Below are 21924 nucleotides of genomic sequence, written 5' to 3'. Positions count from 1 at the left end.
CAGTAAAAATATCACATTAAAACCGAACATATCTTGAGCGTAGGTTACCCAGGATTACGTCTCTCTTAACCCGTCATCATAGCAGTGTCATGGCCGACAAACGTAAACAGTAAAATCCCACCTTTTATTTATCATCATTTATTTAAACCCGTCAGTTCCCTGTCCATTTTCCCATGCCTCTGGTAATCGTCACTGGCTTCCCGTCCAGTGGGAAGAGCAGACGGGCTGTAGAATTGAAGGAATATTTAGAAAAGGAGAAAGAAAAGACGGTGGTGATCGTGAGTGAAAACGCCATAGTAGGAGAGGTATCTGTCGCTTTTAATCCGTCAATTTTTGTTTATTAAGTTTCCATTTGATAAAATTAACATTGGAATATTGAAGTTTTATTCTATAATGATTATTTTACAACTATTTATGTAATTATGACTTTTATGTAATGGTTTATATGCAAAGATGAGACTGAAATTAATATCGATAGATCGCGCAACCATTGATCGATTGCTCTGCGCGTTCTAGGGATATATTTAAGGTGATATTTTTTCATAAACAACCCAGTTGAATTACTTTTTACTCCAAGGACTGTTATTTCAGTCCTATACAGCAGGGGAACTCTACTCTCTACAAGACCTCGCCGTTATGACGGTCTGAACGATCCCCGGTCTCAGAATTCTCCTTGACATTGTATAATGGTTCTTCTCCGCCATTAGCTCGCTTCGCTCGCATGAAAATGAAAATATCAAGCTCGTATGTACTGGCAAGCGGTAATGTTGAGCTGTGCACTCTAACTTACAGGAAAATGAAACATCAAGCTCTTGTGCACTGGCAAACGTCAATGTACGCGCACGCGCAGATTATCAAGGAGAATTCTGAGACCGGGGGATCGTTCAGACCGTCACACCGGTCATTATGTCATGTCCGTTCGAAAGCATTCAGGATTTCACACAACGCATATTGCTCGTTTACTGTTAAATCCACTTAATCGAAGCACTCACACATCAAGAAATTCTGCAATTTCCTCTTGAAAGCATTAATATATTAAGTTTTTCGAATGTCTCGTGGAATATTATTTTTTATGTTAGGTTAGGTTTGAATTTTATCCACCTACGGATAAAACCTAACCTAACCTAACCTGAATAATAGTATTGGGGTTACATCAGAAATTAGTGGTGGGGCAATAACAAGAAAGTAACGATTATTGTAATACAGTATTCCTTATCCCTGAACACGTGTTTTCTCTAAGGGGAGATATAATCCTTACAACCTAAACGTGTGTGTATAATTACCCTCGTGCGTTCGATTTTCCATGAAGAGGAAAAACAATTAAGAACAGTGAGGATATCAGGCATGCTCAATTGAAGCGTTTACCCGCTCAGACTAATAAAGAAACACGTTGGCGATCAACTTCACACTCGTTCTGCTTTTATTTGAAGCGTTCGGCTTAGTGGCAAACTTTTGTGCGAGCTCTTGTTTGTACCTTTGATTCTGCCATTCATTAGTGACCTTTGAACCTTAACCCTTTTACCCCCAGACTATTTGGAACTTTCCAACCCTTAACCCCCAGGGGGTTATTTTTTTCAAGCACATTTTTCTGTATATATTTTTTTAAATTGCTCTAACAGCCTTAATTTTCATCTTAGAGAGGTCAGGTTGGTCTCATTCTCTTGGAAAAGGCCTGAAGTTTCTCAAAAAATTATCAAAATTATGAAAAAAAAATGTAAATAGCAGTTTTTTGCAAGGACGTACCGCTACGTCCATGGGGGTAAAGGGATGAGTTTTGTGAAACGTACCAGTACGTCCTTTGGGGGTAAAAGGGTTAAACTTGAGCTTGATTCATTGGGCTGGATGATCTCTTTCTGTTTGATAATAATAATCAACTTTGCAGTGCTCTCCGTAATTACTGTTTTCCGTTCCAGGAGAAGAACAAGATCCTGAATGATTCTAGACTGGAGAAAGACCTACGCGGCAACCTGAAAGCCGACGTCTTGCGGCAGCTGAACCGGGAAACCGTCGTCATCCTCGATGCCGGAAATTACATTAAAGGCTTTAGGTAAGTCGCTTGGAAGTGTTCCTTAGTCTTAAAGCTGTTCATGTAAATACCATCGATTTTGTTATGAAAATTAATTGAAAACATTGGTCATGTGCAGACTATAGTCCATTTCTTTTATCGAGGCAGATTTGCACCGACTCGCAGCGGTGCCCTTTAGCTCAGAAAAGTATCGTGATCGCTGATTGGTTGGAATTATCTCGTCCAACCAATCAGCGATCAGGAAACTTTTCCGAGCTAAAAGGGCACCGCCGCGAGTCGGTGCAAATATGACTCGCTGAAAGAAATGGATTATAGTTATTTATGTTTGAAGTGAAAGACTGGGTAGGTCAAACTGAAGATATATTTCAAAATTGAGGTTTTGATAAATGTGGGAGAGTTGTTTTTTTTTATGAAATTTAAGAAATTAATGTACAGTATATTAAACTGTCATGATGGAAATAACACTAAGAGACAGAAAAAGAGCAACATGGATACGGAACCAAACTTAATTAGAGGATATTCTAACATGTAAAAAAAAAAAGAAAATGTCATAGGTGGGGCCTATGAGAATGACAGACAATAGATGAACATTAAGAATAACAGAATGAGTCCCTAGAAATTTCGAAAGAAGCAGGGGGAAGGAAGAGAAGACGATGGAATGACAAACTTCGAAAGTTTGTGGGAAAACAGTAGACTAGCTTAGAAGGACCATAAAGAGACAGGGGTGGAAGAACATACCTGAGGCATTTGTCCCGCAGTGGACAAGCAACGGCTGATGATGACAGTATTTTATTGTTGAGACTGAGCAGTCAGTGACTGTTATTGTTTTATTAGCTTGCTAATTTGATGTTCTTATTGTTTGTTTTATATTAGAAATTTATTTGGGTAAACCATCGTTTCCTTTGGCTAGTACAGTGGGAACGTGTTCGCCCAGCATTCACTTAGCAGCAGATTGATCCCATCCCGGGACTGTGAGTTTAAGCTGTTTACTGGAGAGGCCACTGCTGTGGTTGGGCACCACAGTGTGGGGTGTTGGGCTTGCCCAGCTGACGTTCTGGTGAGCATCCAGTTTGATGAAACTGGAATTGAAACCCGGGTCATCTTTGATAGTACCGTAGCATTAAAATAAAACGCCAAGATTTCAAGTTGTCAAGATGGTATAAGCACAGTATACAGGATGGGATTTTGAGTCCAGACTCTGAGAATATGGCTAATAGAAATGAAGTGAGGTCAGTTGGCAGTAATGGTGGCAACTACACTTTATGCTTTATGACTAATTTAAGACCACCAATTAGACGCCGAAAGGTGTTCTTGTTCAGAGCACGTCGCTATTCCATCACGGCGTTGGTTTTCCTTCTGTTAATGTGTTTGACAGCCAAATCTTATGTGCTGTAGTTTTTCGATTGTGTCAGTTTTCGTGAAGCCGAGACCTTACTTGTAGCTCAGATTTTCTTAGTGTTTGTTGTTGGGACATCGCCGTTAATTTTTTGTACGGCAATGGTATGCACGTCGTCTTTAGGTCCTATCGAAGAACCACCTTGAGTTGCCATGGTTGTGTCAGCCCGAGAAAACCATCCATACTCACGCTACAACTATCGCTTTTCTCGGCCTTAAAGTCCATGAATATGAAAGCAAAAGCAATATCAGTTTTATAGATCACTCCTGGTTAGACCGCTAGTCTGGGCCACTCTCATATTTTGCAGTATCTCAGAATCTGGCAGATTCTAAGACACGAAAACACAAGCAAGCAGTCTAGGAGGTTAATGACTTTTTTCCAGGATGCTACAGCAACCATTTTCCTGGTACGGAAGCTTTCCAGGGGCTGGAGACCTGTCATCGACCTGTCCCATCTGAATGACTTTGTTCTGCAGATGAAATTCAAGATGGAGACCCCGTGCACGGTCCTAAAAGACGCATACTTCCAACAGAATTTCAGGAATTCTCTTCAATTTGTTTTGGAAACAAGGAATTTTCAGTTTCCGGTTCTCTGCCTTGGACTTTTCACAGCACCTCACTCAGATGGTCACGTTCGCATTGGTCTTCAACTCACATGATGGGGGATAAGTCTTCACAGATACCACGACGGTTGCCTGTTGTTGACGGAGTTGAAGTCTCGGCTTCTTCTCCACAGTGACCTCCTCAAGTTTTGTCGGGATATGGGATCCAGATAAATCTTGCGAAGTCTTTCCTCATCCCAAGTCAGAACCACCCATCTGGGAATGTGACCAAGGCCCTTCTATCCCTCCAAAAGACTCTTGATGAACTCCTAAAAAGATCTGCTGACAGGGATCTCACTCTTAGCTTTAGCTTCAACCAGAAGAGTGGGAGAGCTGTATTCCTTACGGTGGAGACCGATTTCGTTCCCATTTGTTCTCAAATTTGTGGCAAAACACAAGACTCATTTGTTCCGTAACCGAAATACAAACCACGCTATTTACATAGGGTTTACTTTCGGCGTAGCTGAAAGGACGAGCCATTAGAATTTAACGAGGGTGTATTACCTCCGCGCTAGATAGCAGGGGGTAGGGGAGTGGTAGCTAGCTACCCCTCCCCCCTCACACACCGGTGAACTGCTTCACTTCACTTTTGGCTTGGACAATGAACAGACGTCTCTGTCCCGTCCTCGCATGGCAGCCATTATTGCTTTGTCTTACTAATTACTTACTTTTCTTATACTTAATATATATGTAAACATTCTTATGTTTATGTATATTTTTGAGTATAGAAATACAGTAAGTTTCCTTTTCAGTGTTTGTGCTGTGTGTGTGTGTAGGTAGGAAGTCCACTCATTGTACGACAACTTCTCCGTGTGGTCTCAGGCCACTACGGTGACTTTTCATGGGTCGCGATCTCTCCCTTGGTCCTTCGGTCTCCCTTCGGCGGGCGCCGTGGGGAATCGTCATCGCTGGACTTTACTTACTAATATGTTTCTCCACTGTTCCTCCTTCCCTACGGGGAACTGGTCTATCAGCGTGGGGAACTTGGGAGTTTTGTTTGACTATGGTCTCTCTCTCTCTCCTTGAGTTCGTTCACCCTTTTATTACTACTACGTATTACGGTAGCTTCCTTCCCGTTGCGGGTTGAGTTGCTTCTCCGTTTATTTTGTCTCAGTTATTTTGTATTTAAATTTAATTGTATTTGTTAACTTTTCAGCCTCTGTGTAGAATGCTTCCCTTCGGGGTTCATTTGTTCTTACTATTAGTAACATTCTTAGTTGAATTACATATTTATAATTCTGTTTTGTTACAGTTCTCCGCCTTCCCCCCCCCTTCCCGTGAGTGTCAGTGGGGGAGGAGGGCGCATTCCTGTGTGTAATTCTTATGTTCTTTTCCCTCAAAGGTTCCTCTTCGGAGTTCCCCCGGGGGAATTAATGTTAACTAATTGTTTTATTTTCACTGTTAACTATCTGGTTTTTCGTTTGCCTAATGTGCCTACGAAGCAGAGCTGTCCTGTTGGGGCCTGGGGAGTCTGCCGTTGCCACCTCCTCTACGACTTTGTCATGGGCGTGTCCCTTCTCCTAGAAGTTCTCCCGCGACAACTGTCAGCTCCCTAGTTCATATAGAATGCTCAGGAGGTTCGCCTCCTTGGGTGGGTGGTTCCCTTCCCAGGTATGAGTTTTTTCCCCTTCAGGGGGGTGTTCTTCTCTTACCTTAATTTTTTTCTGGTCCTCAGGCAGTTATGCTCTTGGTGCTGAGCGACCGCTTTTGTAACCGTGCTCTAGGGGCTGAGCGGTTGCAAGGCCGGACCATGGAGTTCGTGCGATTATGCTCTTGGTGCTGAGCGGTTGCACTTGCAGCTACGCTCAAGGGGCTGAGCGGTTGCAAGGCCGGACCATGAAGTTCGTGCGATTATGCTCTTGGTGCTGAGCGGTCGCACTTGCAGCTACGCTCAAGGGGCTGAGCAACTGCAGGAGTTCCTCTTCGGAGGGTTGCTCTTTATGGTCAGCTTGCTGATCCAACGGCCCTAACCGCCTTCATCAGTTCTTCCTGTCTCTTCTACGAAGTGTTCATCTCTCTCGTTCGCGAGAGAGGACACTCATAGACTCCTCTTCGGAGGACTCCCCTGCTGTTGTTGCTGAAGGCTCAGTTCCCCCCTCCAAACATCTTCGAGGGGGCAGCTGAGTCCAACGGTCTCTCCTGCGAGTGTCTCTCCCCCTCGGGGGAGTTCACTAACAGAGACTCCTCTTCGGAGGACTGATGGTGGTGCTCCTGTCCGTGTCATCTACATCTTCAGCCGCAGAGGATCTTCCTCGACGAGAACAGACAGTTGCAGCTGCTTCTTTAGACCTGTCAGCAGTTCATTTGCAATCTTCGACACCTGCCAGATCTTCTTGTCTTCCTTCTCCGTTCATGGACGCAGTAGCGCTGTGGGCGCCTCCACCCCGTTTTCCAAACGGGCACCGGTCCCTTCGGGGCTAAGGGCTTATCTCACATGTGAGTAAGCCCTTTGGTGCCAGGTTTTTTTTACCTGTGCAACCTCGTTCTACTGGTTCGCAAATGATCTCCTGCTACGCCCACGATCGCCTGCTCGCCGGCGCACATCTGATCACCCTTTCCTGATATGCGCAATGCGCGCCAACGTTCGCCCTTGCGCCCATGATCTCCGGATCTGGGCGCAAGCAGGGAGGTTTTTCTTCACTGAACTCCACGTGCACCTGCTTGCCAGCGCGCATCTGCGCCCCCTTCCTGATGTGCGCATACGCGCCATCGTTCGCCCACGCGCCATCGTTCGCCCACGCGCCCATGATCTTCGGATCTGGGCGCAGGCAACGAGTTATTCCTCGTCGCGCAGTTCAAGAAGTTCCTACGCTAGCGCACAGGCGCTCACAGGTTCTTCTGGACTCGCAGCGCCTCCACTTCACTGCGCCGCCCAGGAGATACCTAAGTTAGCGCACAGGCGCTCACAGGCACCCCTGGGCTCTTCTTACGCGCCAGCGATCTCCTACGCGCCCGCGCGATTCGTCGCCTGCGCGCAAGCGTTTTAAACGCCAACGCTTCAATCGTCGTAGGTTTCCTACGCGCCCACGCGTTAACTCTCCTGTACGCGAGCGGTCGCTATGCGCCAACGTGCCATCGCTTACCCCGCGCCATCGCTTGCCCCCGCTCCATCGCTTGCCAACGCACCTTCGCCCGCCTACGAGCCATCGCTCGCTTACGCGCCATCGGTCTCCCGGCCGCCTGCACTTGCCCTTACGTCCACGCGCGAACCAGCAATTTTCCATCGAGCGAGCGCCAGCGCGATTCCCGCCAGCGAGCCATCGCTCGCCAACGCGCCATCCCTCGTCCTTTCAACCGCGCTCGCCGTCACCTGCGCGCCCACGCGCACTTTCGCCTGCGTGCCTGCGCACGAACCAACGATTTGCCATCGCGCGAGCGCCAGGGTGATTTCGACCGCTACAGTGAACCCTCGTTTATCGCGGTAGATAGGTTCCAGACGCGGCCGCGATAGGTGAAAATCCGCGAAGTAGTGACACCATATTTACCTATTTATTCAACATGTATATTCAGACTTTCAAAACCTTCCCTTGTACGTAGTACTGTTAACAAACTACCCTTTAATGTACAGAACACTTAATGCATGTACTACAGTACCCTAAACTAAAACAGGCACAAATATTAAAGGTGATTTTATATCATGCATTTCCTAAACATGCTAAAAAGCACGATAAAAAATGGCAACCAATGTTTTGTTTACGTTTATCTCTGATCATAATGAAGAAACAAACTGGAGGTAGAGCTTTGCTTATTACCCAGACATATTTCCCATACTTTTCCCTTAGAACTACATCACATCTTCCTACTTTAGATATATATATATATATATATATATATATATATATATATATATATATATATATATATATATATATATATATATATATGTATATATATATATATATGTATATATATATATATATATATATATATATATATATATATATATATATATATATATATATATATATGTGTGTGTGTGTGTGTGTATATATATATATATATATATATATATATATATATATATATATATATATATATATATATATTTATATGTATACACATATACATACCTACATATATACATAAATACATGCATACATATATATATATATATATATATATATATATATATATATATATATATATATATGTATATATATATATATTTTTCAATATTTAACTTAGCCGGTGATTATATAAGCTGCAGCTCTGCTGCTCGTCAGAAAACTCTACGTTAAAAATCCGCCAGCGATCGCTATGCAGGTAGGGGGTGTACTTCAACAGCGCCATCTGTCGTGCAGGTACTCAGTACTCAATGTAAACAAAGAACTCAATTTTCTCTCTGTCGTGCCACCGGCAAGACCTACTAATTCGCTGTTGCTAACTGGATTGGTTTTCACAACTATTTGGTGAAGTACACGTTTCTAGTTTTGAGCTTTCGCTTTGCAGGCTTTCTCTTCAATAAATCCTTGCATTCTTTTTTTGATATCGGATTATTTGTTGATGACTTTGGATAGTTTTTGAATTCCCCTTTGACCAATTCAAAATGGCTGACCTTTCTCAAGTCCCTAAATTCAGGAAGTGTAATGCTAGGGACTGTTCAAGGCGTCTTCCGAAGGCCTCTATCGATCCTCACACCGTTTGTTCCAATTGTCTGGATAAAACCTGTCAATTGGAAGATCGATGTGAGGAATGCGTTGGGCTTTCGGAATTCGATTTTATCGAATTCCAGAAATATACACGTAGGCTAGAGAGAGATAGAGTCAGAAGTTCATCTCGCTCCGTTGATTTTTCCTCTCCTCATGCCCCACAACCTATTCCTTCCCCTGTAGTGGTTGCTCCTAATCCCCCTTCTGGCACTCAAGAACCTTCGATGGCAGATATGATACATGCCATCCAAGCTCTGGGTGAGAGAGTCGAGTCCTTGGCTAGTGACCGTACTCATGGCGGATGTCAAGGAGCTGAAGTGTAAGAGTGCAGTGGGTAGTGATAAAGTGAGTGATAGTGTTGTGGATAGTGTTGCGCTTGAGGGTTCGTCTGTTCGTGCCTGTCGTCCTCCTAGTCCGGGACCTCTTGCAAGCTCCCAAGTCCAGGGGAGAAGCAATGTCGTACGACGCATGGGTTCGAGTGGCTTTAATCAGCGAACAGAACGTTCCCTCCGTGGTTTCGGGCGTATCTACCCAAGATCGCCCCACCCACACAGAGACGAGAGAGCCCATTTATTCCTCGTCTGCGGAAGAGGTTTCTCGTAAGAAACCATGGACCAAGGTCTCGCGACCTCCTAAGCGCAAGTCGGTCCCTTCCGCGCAAGTCCAACGGCCCAGTTGTAGCCACTGGGTCAGTTCGGACTCGCTGCAGTCTTCCGACGACTGCTCACCTCCTAAGAGAGGCAAAGCGGTACCGCCTCAGGCAGTCACACCGTCTGTCGCCGCACCTGCTCCTGTAGACCCTAAGTGGTCTTTGCTGCAGACCATGCAGTATCAGTTAACGTCTCTGATGCAGGACTTTCGTGCGGAGAAGGTTGATGCTGCACCAACCTCTTGCCTACAACCAACCACGGTTGTGCGTCCTGTGGACGCTGAGGCGACCTTCTTCCGCACTCCAGCTGAGAGAGTCCCGCCACCCATGCGTTCCAGTGTACCCTGCCAGCCGCATGTTGACGTTCAGCGACGCACGGAACCTTCCGTTGACGTTCGCGAGGTACAACAACCGTCAAAGTTGTTTTGTTTTGACGCGGTGCGTCAACCTCCGCAACCCAGTGTGGTTGCCTCTGCTCGCCCACATCAGACTAGACAGTCTGGAGTAGACGCTGTGCGTCCCCGCGCTGCTATGGTTGTTGCCAGCTCACAGACTGGGCAACAGTTCCATGACGTTGCGTCCGGTTCAGTCACGCGTGCACCCGTGCGACCGGACTCAGCTGACCAGCCGATTCCTACTCCTTTGCCGCTTCCTCCTCAATTCTCGGATGATGGACTCTCTGATGATGACGATGCGGCACACGTTGATGAACCACATTCGGACCTTGACGAACCCAAGACCACGCAACCCTCTTTGGACTTTAGAAAAGTTCTTGCTCTGTTCAAAGAGATGTATCCGGACCAGTTTGTGTCTGTGGCTCCACGCTCTCCTCCGTCAGAGTTTGCTTTAGGTACGCAGTCATCCTCACCTGCCTTTACGAAACTCGTCCTCGCACGCTCGTCCAAGAGAGCTTTACGAGTTTTAGGAGATTGGATGCAGTCCAAAAAGAGTCTAGGGAAGACAGCCTTTACGTTTCCCCCTGCTAAATTCTCTTCCAGATCGAGCGTCTGGTATGCCACGGGAGAAGTTCTCGGCTTGGGAGTTCCTGCCTCTGCCCAGGGCGACTTCTCAAGTCTTGTAGACTCTCCCCGCAGGCTAGCCATGAGACGCTCTAAGATATGCTGGTCACCTTCGGACCTAGACCATCTGTTGAAAGGAGTGTTTAGAGCCTTCGAGGTCTTCAACTTTTTGGACTGGTGTCTGGGAGCTTTGAGCAGGAAGATCTCCCCTTCTGACAAGGAATCTTCCTTGCTCATAATGTCCTGCATGGACAAGGCCATACGTGACGGATCTAGTGAGCTTGCTGCTTCGTTCGTATCCGGGGTCCTCAAGAAACGTGAGAATCTTTGCTCTTTCCTGTCAGCTGGAGTGACACCGTGTCAAAGATCAGAACTTCTGTTTGCTCCTCTCTCAAAGTGCCTTTTTCCAGAGGACTTGATTAAGGAGATTGCTGCTTCTTTGATTCAGAAGGACACCCATGACCTGGTTGCATCCTCTGCCCGCAAAGCCACCCTTTTGCCTACCTTGTCAAGACCCAGGATGGACACTCCAGCGTCCAGATTTATTCCGCCCTTTCGTGGCAGAGCCTCCAGCAGAGGAGGTGCTCGTGCCGAAGGGAGACGTGGGAAGAAGAAAGGAACCAAGTCCTTTAAAGGCAGAGTCTGACTGCCACCTTCTTCAGACAGCAGTGGGAGCCAGACTCAAGAACTTCTGGCAGACCTGGGAGAAGAGAGGCGCAGATGCACAATCTGTGAAGTTGCTCAGAGAGGGGTACAAGATCCCGTTTGTACGAAAACCCCCTCTAGCAACGTCTCCCATCGATCTCTCTCCCAGGTACAGAGAGGAAGACAAGAGACGAGCATTGAAGCAGGAGGTGTCTCTCTTGCTAGAAAAGGGAGCGGTAGTCAAAGTCCTGGACCATCAATCCCCGGGCTTCTACAACCGTCTCTTCTTGGTGGTAAAGAAGACAGGAGGGTGGAGGCCGGTGCTAGACGTCAGTGCGCTGAATGTCTTTGTCACAAAGCAGACGTTCACCATGGAGACCACAAAGTCCGTTCTAGCAGCGGTCAGAAAGGAAGACTGGATGGTCTCTTTAGACCTAAGGGACGCATACTTTCACGTCCCCATCCACCCAGACTCCCAACCTTTTCTGAGATTCGTTTACGAAAAGGTTGTCTACCAGTTTCAAGCCCTGTGCTTTGGCCTAAGCACAGCTCCTCTTGTGTTTACGAGGCTGATGAGGAATATAGCCAAATTCCTTCATTTAGCGGACATCAGAGCCTCCCTCTATTTGGACGACTGGCTTCTAAGAGCTTCTTCCAGTCGTCGCTGTCTGAAGGATCTAAAGTGGACTCTAGATCTGACCAAGGAATTGGGTCTCCTGGTCAATATGGAAAAGTCTCAAGTGGTCCCATCCCAAACTATTGTGTATTTAGGGATGGAGATTCACAGTCAAGCTTTTCGGGCTTTTCCGTCGGCCCCCAGAACAAGTCAAGCCCAGTTATGCATCCAGAACATGCTGAAGAAGGAACGATGTTCAGTCAGGCAGTGGATGAGTCTGATAGGGACACTATCATCCCTGGAACAGTTCGTTTCGTTAGGAAGACTACACCTACGTCCCCTTCAATATCACCTAGCTGTTTACTGGAAAAAGGACAAGACGCTAGAAGCGGTCTCGATCCCCATTTCCGAGAAGATGAAGTCTTCCCTGACTTGGTGGAAGGACAGTATCAGCCTCAGAGAGGGTCTGCCCCTGGCTGTTCAGACTCCCAACCACGTTCTCTTCTCGGACGCATCGGACACGGGCTGGGGCGCGACATTAGACGGTCGGGAATGCTCGGGAACTTGGAACTCGAGTCAAAGAACGTTGCATATCAACTGCAAGGAGCTACTGGCAGTTCATCTGGCCTTGAAAAGCTTCAAGTCTCTCCTTCAAGGCAAAGTGGTGGAGGTGAACTCGGACAACACCACGGCTTTGGCGTACATCTCCAAGCAAGGAGGGACCCACTCTATGACGTTGTACGAGATCGCAAGGGACCTCCTCACCTGGTCAAAAGATCTAAACATTTCTCTTGTAACGAGGTTCATCCAAGGCAACTTAAATGTCATGGCAGATTGCCTCAGTCGGAAGGGACAAATCATTCCAACAGAATGGACCCTACACAAGGATGTATGCAAGAGACTGTGGGCCACATGGGGCCAACCTACCATAGATCTCTTCGCAACCTCGATGACCAAGAGGCTCCCAATATATTGCTCACCAATCCCGGACCCAGCAGCAGTTCATATAGATGCCTTTCTACTGGATTGGTCACATCTAGACCTATATGCATTCCCCCCGTTCAAGATTGTCAACAAGGTACTGCAGAAGTTCGCCTCTCACGAAGGGACAAGGTTGACGTTAGTTGCTCCCCTCTGGCCCGCGAGAGAATGGTTCACCGAGGTACTTCAATGGCTAGTGGACGTTCCCAGAACTCTTCCTCTAAGGGTGGACCTTCTACGTCAGCCACACGTAAAGAAGGTACACCAAGGCCTCCACGCTCTTCGTCTGACTGCCTTCAGACTATCGAAAGACTCTCGAGAGCTAGAGGCTTTTCGAAGGAGGCAGCCAGGGCGATTGCTAGAGCAAGGAGGACATCCACTCTTAGAGTCTACCAGTCGAAGTGGGAAGTCTTCCGAAACTGGTGCAAGTCAGTATCAGTATCCTCGACCAGTACCTCTGTAACTCAAATAGCTGACTTCCTTTTATACCTGAGGAAAGAAAGATCTCTTTCAGCTCCCACTATCAAGGGTTACAGAAGCATGTTGGCATCAGTCTTCCGTCACAGAGGCTTAGATCTTTCCAACAACAAAGATCTACAGGACCTCCTTAAGTCTTTTGAGACCACGAAGGAGCGTCGTTTGGCTACACCTGGTTGGAATTTAGACGTGGTACTAAGATTCCTTATGTCAGAAAGGTTCGAGCCACTACAATCAGCCTCCTTTAAAGATCTCACTTTAAAGACTCTCTTCCTGGTTTGCTTAGCCACAGCTAAAAGAGTCAGTGAGATTCACGCCTTCAGCAGGAACATCGGATTTTCATCTGAAACGGCTACATGTTCTTTACAGCTTGGTTTTCTAGCCAAAAACGAGCTACCTTCTCGTCCTTGGCCGAAATCGTTCGATATTCCAAGCCTATCAAATATGGTTGGAAATGAACTAGAAAGAGTCTTATGCCCTGTTAGAGCTCTTAAGTTCTATTTAAGACGAACTAAACCTTTACGAGGACAGTCAGAAGCTTTATGGTGTTCTGTTAAGAAACCACCTTTGCCTATGTCAAAGAATGCCTTATCCTATTTTATCAGACTGTTAATACGAGAAGCTCATTCCCATCTGAGTGAGGAAGACCAAGCTTTGCTGAAGGTAAGGACACATGAAGTTAGAGCTGTCGCAACTTCAGTGGCCTTTAAACAAAATAGATCTCTGCGAAGTATAATGGACGCAACCTATTGGAGAAGCAAGTCAGTGTTCGCGTCTTTTTATCTTAAAGATGTCCAGTCTCTTTACGAGAACTGCTACACCCTGGGACCATTCGTAGCAGCGAGTGCAGTAGTGGGTGAGGGCTCAACCACTACATTCCCCTAATTCCATAACCTTTTTAATCTTTCTCTTGAAATGTTTTTATTGTTGTTTTTGGGTTGTCCGGAAGGCTAAGAAGCCTTTCGCATCCTGGTTGATTTGGCGGGTGGTCAAATTCTTTTCTTGAGAAGCGCCTAGATTAGAGGTTTTGATGAGGTCCTGTAGTATGGGTTGCAACCCTTGATACTTCAGCTCCTAGGGGTCGCTCAGCATCCTAAGAGGATCGCGAGGCTCCGTAAGGAAGACGTACTTAAAAAGGCAGAGTAATTGTTCAAGTCGACTTCCTTACCAGGTACTTATTTATTTTATGTTTGTTATTTTGATAACTGCTAAAATGAAATAAAAAATCCTGGGTGTGAATCAGCTTATATAATCACCGGCTAAGTTAAATATTGAAAAATGTTATTTTTATAATAAAATAAATTTTTGAATATACTTACCCGGTGATTATATATTAAAGGACCCTCCCTTCCTCCCCAATAGAGACGCATTGGACCGAGGAGAAAATTGAGTTCTTTGTTTACATTGAGTACTGAGTACCTGCACGACAGATGGCGCTGTTGAAGTACACCCCCTACCTGCATAGCGATCGCTGGCGGATTTTTAACGTAGAGTTTTCTGTCGAGCAGCAGAGCTGCAGCTTATATAATCACCGGGTAAGTATATTCAAAAATTTATTTTATTATAAAAATAACATATTACTGTATATATATGGGTTATGGAAAAAATCCGCGAAGTGGTGAATCCGCGATGGTCGAACCGCGAAGTAGCGAGGGTTCACTGTATTCCCGTCTGCTTATCGCAATACGGGCAACCTGGCGAGTCTTCTGGGGCGCGTACTTCCAGTTCACGATCTTCTCCCCGTAAACGCAGAGCATGGCACATACAAGAGCAGGAAGAATCTTCAGAGAGGTCTGGGCAACATTCTTCTCCTTCCTTTCAGACAGGCCCCATCATCTCTACTCCTCAGGATCGTTCGATTCCCTTTCCCCTAGCGGGAGTCGCTGACACTGCGTCTGTCAGCCGTCAGCAGAGGAGGTACTTCGAGATCATGGGGGAACCTGGTTTTAGCCCTTCCTCTCCACCATTCCATGGAAGGGTGTCCCTAGGGAGTTCTTCTCTCGAGAAGTTCTCCGCCCGGCAGGTGACATTCGCATCTTCGGAGGTCTTAAGCCAGAAGAAAACTGCAGTGTGTGCCATGCGGGCCACTTCGGGGCTGTTTGTCTGGCTTGGATCTCTGGGCATCCTGTTGCGATCCGAGAATTTGTCCAAGGAAAGCTCCAGGAAGGTCATGGAAACTTTCCTCCTCTCGGGCACGAGCACCTCGTTTCCTGGCTCACCAAGTTTCGAACTTGTGGGCAAACTCGATGTTGAAGCATTGAGATGCAGTGACCGAGAGGTTCCTCTCAGAAGTCCCAACCATGGATGTCGGCACGATCACCGTGATCAGCCAAGGATATCGCGTCCCGTTCTTTACATCTCTACCTCCGCTGATAGCAAATCCAGTGTCGCCGAGCTCTTATGCCATGGGATCGGCAAAGGGGCTAGCCCTCCGGTCAGGAATCGAGACCATGCTCTAGAGGAGGCTCTCCAAAAGGTCATCGATGGCTCCCCCCCATGGCTTCTTCAGTCAACTCTTTCTTGTAAGAAAGCGTCTGAAGTCTGGAGACCTGTCTCGACCTCTCAGCCTTGATCAAGTTTGTCGAACAAACTTCGTTCAGCGTGGAACAGCAGAGCCAATCAGGCTGGAGCTGAAGGACAGATACTTCCAGATCCCAATCCATCCGTTTTCCAGGAAGTACTTGAAATTCAGCCTAGACAACAGATATACCAGTTCAAGGTACGGTGTTTCGATCTCCCCATAGCACCGCAGGTGTCCTCCAGAATGTTCACCCTGTTATCTTCATGGCCACAGAGGAGCGGCATCCGTCTCCTTCGCTTTCTGGATGACTGGCTATCCCAGGCAGTCTCAGAATCGACCCTTCCTCAACACCGAAACAAGCTTCTGGGACTTTGCCAAGATCTAGGGATCATGGTAATTCTCGGGAAGTCTTCTCTGCTCCCATCTCAACGACTGAGATATCTAGGCATGATATTAGACTCCAATCTCCAAGCCTTCCCATCAGATGGCAGGATAGCAAGGCTGAGGAGAATCGCAGAACCTTTCTTCAGACGAGGAGAGCTTCCACCCCAATCTTGGTTACGCCTCCTAGGGCACCTTTCCTCCTTGGCCAATCTAGTTCCAACGGCCGCCTCAGGATGAGATCCCTGCGTCGGCGGCCCAAGTCCCGGTGGAAATAAGACAATGATTCCCCGGACATTTTGGTCCCTTTGGGACCTGCGGAACGAATGGACCTGCAGTGATAGTTGACCTATGGAAACCTTTGCAGGGGAATGGCTCTTCTTGCCCTTTCCCCTCATTTGATGCTGTTCTCGGACTCGTCAAAACAAGGGGGGGGGGGGGTGTGTCCACGTTCTGAATCAGGCCTATGGTCAGAACCAGAAGGGTAACTCCACATCAATCTGCTAGGAATGAAGGCCGTAGTCTGGCCCCTCAACACTTCCAACAGACCCTGGCGAGTCATTCCGTGGACGACAACTCCACGGTAGTGCCTTTTGTTTCAGCAAGCAGGGAGGTACCTTTTCATATCAACTTTCTCATCTTACAGGGGAGATACTGAGATGATCCGAAGTCCACTCATACCCTATCGGCTCATTTCATTCCGGACAAGGAATGTGCTCTCCGACAGTGTGAGCAGGACTTCACAGATAGTGAGTACCGATTGTTCTTTGGCCCCCCCTTGGTAGCCAATAGGTCCTGACGTTGTGGACCTGTTTGCGACAGCCTTGAATTTCAAGCTGCCGCTGTACTACTCCCAGTTCCAGATCCCAAGGCACTCTGGCAAGATGCCTTTCTACAGGGTGGGACAACATCGACGTCTACATCTTCCCACTGTTCTGTCTGTTGAGAAGGGGGCTCAACAATACCAGACTATCGGTCAACCTGTCGATGACTCTGATAGCTCTGCTGCGGCATCATGCAGAGTGGTTCCCGGAACTTCTGCATCTCCTGACGGAACTCCTGAGAGAGCTTTCCCCACGACACGAGCTACTCAAACAACCACAGTGCGACATCTACCACAAGCCGTAGCATCGCTTCGGCTTCACGCCTGGAGACCATCCAGCATCCCCTCACAGAGAGAGGCGTTCCGCAACAAGTTGCGGAGTGGATGCCTCGACACCTGCGAAAGTCATCCGCAGGGGTCTACCAGGCGAAGTGGAGAATCTTCTGTGGTTGGTGTTGTGGGAGAGGTACCTCTCCCCTTGATGCCACTATTCCAGCAATAGCGGAGTCATTGTCTATCAGCGGGAGGAGATGCTCCTTTCGCTCTCGGCGGTGGAAGCCTATCGCTCAGCCTTTAGCCTGGCCTTCAGGCTGAAAGGAATAGACATTTCCTCCTCGCTGGATCTTTCTTCGCTCATACGTAACTACAAACTTACCTGCCCCAGTCGGAAGTGAGACCTTCTCCTGGAACATAGTTCGGGCTCTTAAGAGATCTCCTTGCGAACCATTACGCCAGGCTTCTGATCGTCACCGGTCTTGGAAGACGGTGCTCCTGCTCACTCTGGCCTCGGCCAAGCGTGTCAGCGAACTTCATGGTCTCTCGTACGGCATCGCCCACTTAAGAGGATAGGTAGAGGTAACGTTGAGGTTCGTCCCTGTGTTGGTTACTAGACTTAAAATCTGGGATTCCCGGACTTTCGGTCGACTCCTTCAGGATTTCGAGTCTCCGTTCTATAACAGATGACCCAGACCTTCTCCTACTAGGCCCAGTAAGGAGTCGGAAGGGTTATCTTAAAGAACAGCTGCAGTTTGTCCTCGCGTGCAAGCCCTGTTTGGGAGCACAGGGAGGACGGAGAGGAAGGTCATCAAGAATGCCTTTTCAGCCTGGACTCAAAGGGTCATCCATCATGCCCTGAATCCAGATCCTCCTCCGTCACGTCGCCTTAGGGCACACGATATCAGAGACATCGCAACGTCCCTGGCCTTCAAGAGAAACTACTCTGTAACGCAGGTGCTACAAGCTGGAGTCTGGAAGCGTCTAACGACCTTCACAGCCCACTACCTGCAGGACGTGACCCACTGGAGCCTCGATACGTCTATCGGCCCTGTGGTGGCTACACAACAGGTGGTCTAACCTCAGGCTCCTTATTGGACAGTTAGCAGAAGGTTGAGGGCGTTGTTATCCGGTTTTAGACTGCATGAATGAAAGAAGTATGTCTGGCCCTTACTTCTTTCTTCATCCTCCCCTCTCTTGGGGAAAGCAGCATCCTGGGTTCTCTGCATAGCTGACCTCAAACCTCTGCAGGTAAACCATGCTTCCTTTTGTTCCTAGTATTGAGTTATACTGTTGCGTCCCCCATACCTTGACGAGGTGGTATGGGGACGTCCTAGCCTGGAATTCCATATTAAGGACTTCAGGTTGACTTCCTAGGACAAGTCACACTTCTTCCCTCCACACACAAGCTTATGTAGCCCTCTCGTTTCTTGAGTAGCAATAAACTTGTGAGGTGCAGGGACTCTTTTTCTCGAGTGCTGCTCACTCGGATTCTGAGTCCCCGGGTAAGCCAAAGCCAGTAAGGCTGGGGACTTTCCACCGTGCCTAAGGGGTAAGTCACCCCATGTAAATAGCGAGATTTGTATTTCGATTACGGAACAAATGACAAATTCGAAGATAATTTGTATTTTTCCTAACCATACAAACCTTAGCTATTTACACATATTTGCCCGCCAGCCCTGTCCCCCAAGACAAGTCGTACCTCTAAGTGAAGTGAGGCAGCTCACCGGTGTGTGGAGGGGGGAGGGGTAGCTAGCTACCCCTCCCCTACCCCCGTGCTAACTAGCGGGGGGGTAGTTTAACCCTCGTTAAATTCTAATGGCTCGTCCTTTCAGCTACGCCAAAAGTAAACCCTTATGTAAATAGCTAAGGTTTGTATGGTCAGGAAAAATACAAATTATCTCCGAATTTGTCATCTTTGTATAGCTAGGCAAAAATACAAATTACTTTTAAAATTGGTGATTTTAAGAGAATTTTCAAACCCTTGTTATATTATAATGGCTTTTGTCTTTTCCATCAAGGCTTGCTATGTATGGGGTGTTATGTAAATGTGAATAGATTATCTTTGCATTTGTAAATTGGAATATTAAGTTTGTATCTGAAATATAATAGAGAAAAAAAATAGGTATTGTATAATTTTTTTGTTCTTATTTCTTACAAGGATTTAATTTGTTTTCAACAATGGTAGTGATTCGTAGATTATGAAACATTGAGGAGACATATGCACGTCTTTGTGCTAATTAAAATATATATGTAAGAGCTTTACGTACACTACTTATATCCCTTAATAAGATGAAAGCGTTTGTGTATCGCCATGATCAACAAAGTTGTATTAGTGCCACTCATACTATGTGGGTTTGCTCTGAGTGATCAGGCCACAGTCTCCCAACATCACCAATCCCCCAGTGGCCAACGTTGTGATGGAAACTGGCCAAAACCCAGACATGTCTGAGGCCTTCATCCTGGAGTGGACTAGAAAGAACCTCATTTATTGTTGTATATATATACAGTATCTAATTCAAGATTTTTGCCACGAATTTGTCGTGACATTTTGTGGCACGAACTGGAAGATCAAATAAAAAACAAAAATGACCTCAGAATCACAGCTGACCTGTCTGCATTGACATGAACTGGCACGACGAGTTCACGCATAGTTTGCGCACTTCCCGCATCGTCCCGACGAGTTCAAGAACAGTTCGCGCAATGTTCACGACCCGGTCACAAAATTTTGTCGTGAACAAAATTTTGAAAATTTCAAAATTCTCGTCACGACATGCCACGATGTCACGATGGGTTTACGAACACTTCACGCCAGTTCACAACGAGTTCACGACTCGAGTCGTGACAATGCGTGCCACAAATTCGTGCAAGTGTCAGCCTGGCTTTATTACGGTGTCGCAGCGGTTTCTCTCTATGTGATCGAGACAATTAATAAAATACGGAACCGTTGCTGTAGCTGTGTCCTTCGATGCATTGTTCTCTGTATTTCAATTTATATCACTCCAATAGCCACTGGCTCATATAGAACAGAGATTTGGAAACAGGAGGCATTGAATCTATTCAAGTATAAATTTTAATAATACAGTAATTCGTTCAAGTAATTTATAGTAACAGCGATAATATTCGTCTTTTTTTTTCCAGGTACGAATTGTATTGTGCGTCCAAACAGATAAAGACGCCGCACTGCATCCTTCACACGCTATCTCCCATCGACCAGGCTTGGGTGTGGAACCAAGAAAGGCCGGAAGATGAGCGGTACGCGAAAGAGGTGTTCGATGGCCTGGTCATGAGGTACGAGGCTCCGAACAGTAGTAACAGGTAAGCCGCAATTAGCAGGTCACTGTATCCTACACGCTTCTTTTTAGTTGGTAGGCATGTATGTAAGCCGTTCAGCCGTAGAAAAACAGTTCCACCGTGAATTTAAAGTTAAAAGAAATCAAACTGCAAGATGGATGAAAGGAAGTTAACCCTTTTACCCCCAGGCTCTTTGGAAATTTCCAACCCTTAACCCCCAAGGGGTTATTTTTTCCCCAGCACATTTTGCAGTGTATATTTTTTAAATTGCTCTAACAGCCTTAATTTTTGTCATAGAAAGGTCAGGTTGGTCTCATTCTCTTGGAAAATGCCTGAATTTTCTCAAAAAATTATTAAAAATATGAAGAAAAAAAAAATTTTATAGCATTTTTTTGCAAGGACGTACCGGTACGTCCATGGGGATAAAGGGGTGAGTTTTGTGAAACGTACCAGTACGTCCTTTGGGGGTAAAGGGATGAGTTTTGTGAAACGTACCAGTACGTCCTTTGGGGGTAAAGGGATGAGTTTTGTGAAACGTACCAGTACGTCCTTTGGGGGTAAAGGGATGAGTTTTGTGAAACGTACCAGTACATCCTTTGGGGGTAAAGGGATGAGTTTTGTGAAACGCACCAGTACGTCCTTTGGGGGTAAAAGGGTTAAAAATTAGAGTAAAGTAGATGATTGAAAAAGGAATTAAGCTAGGAGACAAATAGCTGTCTGCAGTCCACCACGTGAGACGTTATAGCGATCGGTTGTCTGACGCTCCATCACCAATACCTTCTATCAAAGGCATCCTCTTCCACGAAACCTCTTCTCTCCATATCATCCTTCACCTTATTTCACCATCTAATTCTCTGTTGCCCGCTCAATCCTAACCCCCCCCCCATTGGTTTTGATGATCTTCGTTCTCGAGTTCGTGGCAAAGACACGTAACCCAGCAATCTGTGACCTGAGGTATAGCTTTTCAGCTGGTTGTGTTCAGTCCTATAGTCCATTTCTTTTATCGAGGCAGATTTACTTACTTACTTACTTGGTATACTTGGTCGAATTTAGAGGGTCTTCCTCACAGCTGTGGTGGTCCACCGCTGACGCCAGTCCGTGAGTCCTTCTTCATGAGGGTGATCTGGTCTGGCACAGAGTTTGAGGCTGCCCTGCAGCACGCTGTGTAGCCTGGCACAGGAGGCTCATCTGGCAGCGTCTGCAGGAAGGTGTCAAGTGCTTTCTTGAATTTGGCGACCGAGCAGCCTGTGGTGTCTCTGACATTTCTCGGCAGTGTATTGAACAGTCTGGGGCCGTTGTGGGTGAGGCTGGAGGCAAGGAGGGTTTTTATCCTCCCTGGTGTCCTGGAGGAGAGGCTTTGTCTTACACATGAGCGCCCAGAACGCTCACTTTCACGTGCCCTCAGTAAGTCAGGGGTAGGGTTAGGCACCTGCCTCTCCAAGATTTTCCAGGTGTATATTATTCTATATCTCTCTCTTCTTCTCTGTTGAGAGTAGAGTCCCAGCTTTTGCAGGCGCTGCCAATAGTTGAGCTCCCTCATTCCTTTAATTGATCTTGTGAAACTCCTCTGGAC

At 46.7% G+C, this 21924-nt stretch overlaps 1 protein-coding gene across 1 annotated transcript in view; it reads left to right on the top strand.

The window, feature by feature from the left end:
* Window positions 1-63: 63 nt before the first annotated feature.
* Window positions 64-21924, top strand: part of LOC137618793 (protein KTI12 homolog) — a 46501-nt gene continuing 24640 nt past the window's right edge. The window contains exons 1-3 of the mRNA XM_068348989.1: window positions 64-305; window positions 1914-2047; window positions 20199-20375. Of these exons, the coding sequence (XP_068205090.1) occupies window positions 174-305; window positions 1914-2047; window positions 20199-20375 (443 nt within the window). The 5' untranslated portion in view covers window positions 64-173. The remainder of the gene's footprint in view (window positions 306-1913; window positions 2048-20198; window positions 20376-21924) is intronic.

This window comes from Palaemon carinicauda, chromosome 25 (genome assembly GCF_036898095.1).
Source record: "Palaemon carinicauda isolate YSFRI2023 chromosome 25, ASM3689809v2, whole genome shotgun sequence".
NCBI classification, from domain to species: Eukaryota; Metazoa; Arthropoda; class Malacostraca; order Decapoda; family Palaemonidae; genus Palaemon; species Palaemon carinicauda.
This window is presented reverse-complemented; position numbering and strand designations above follow the sequence as displayed.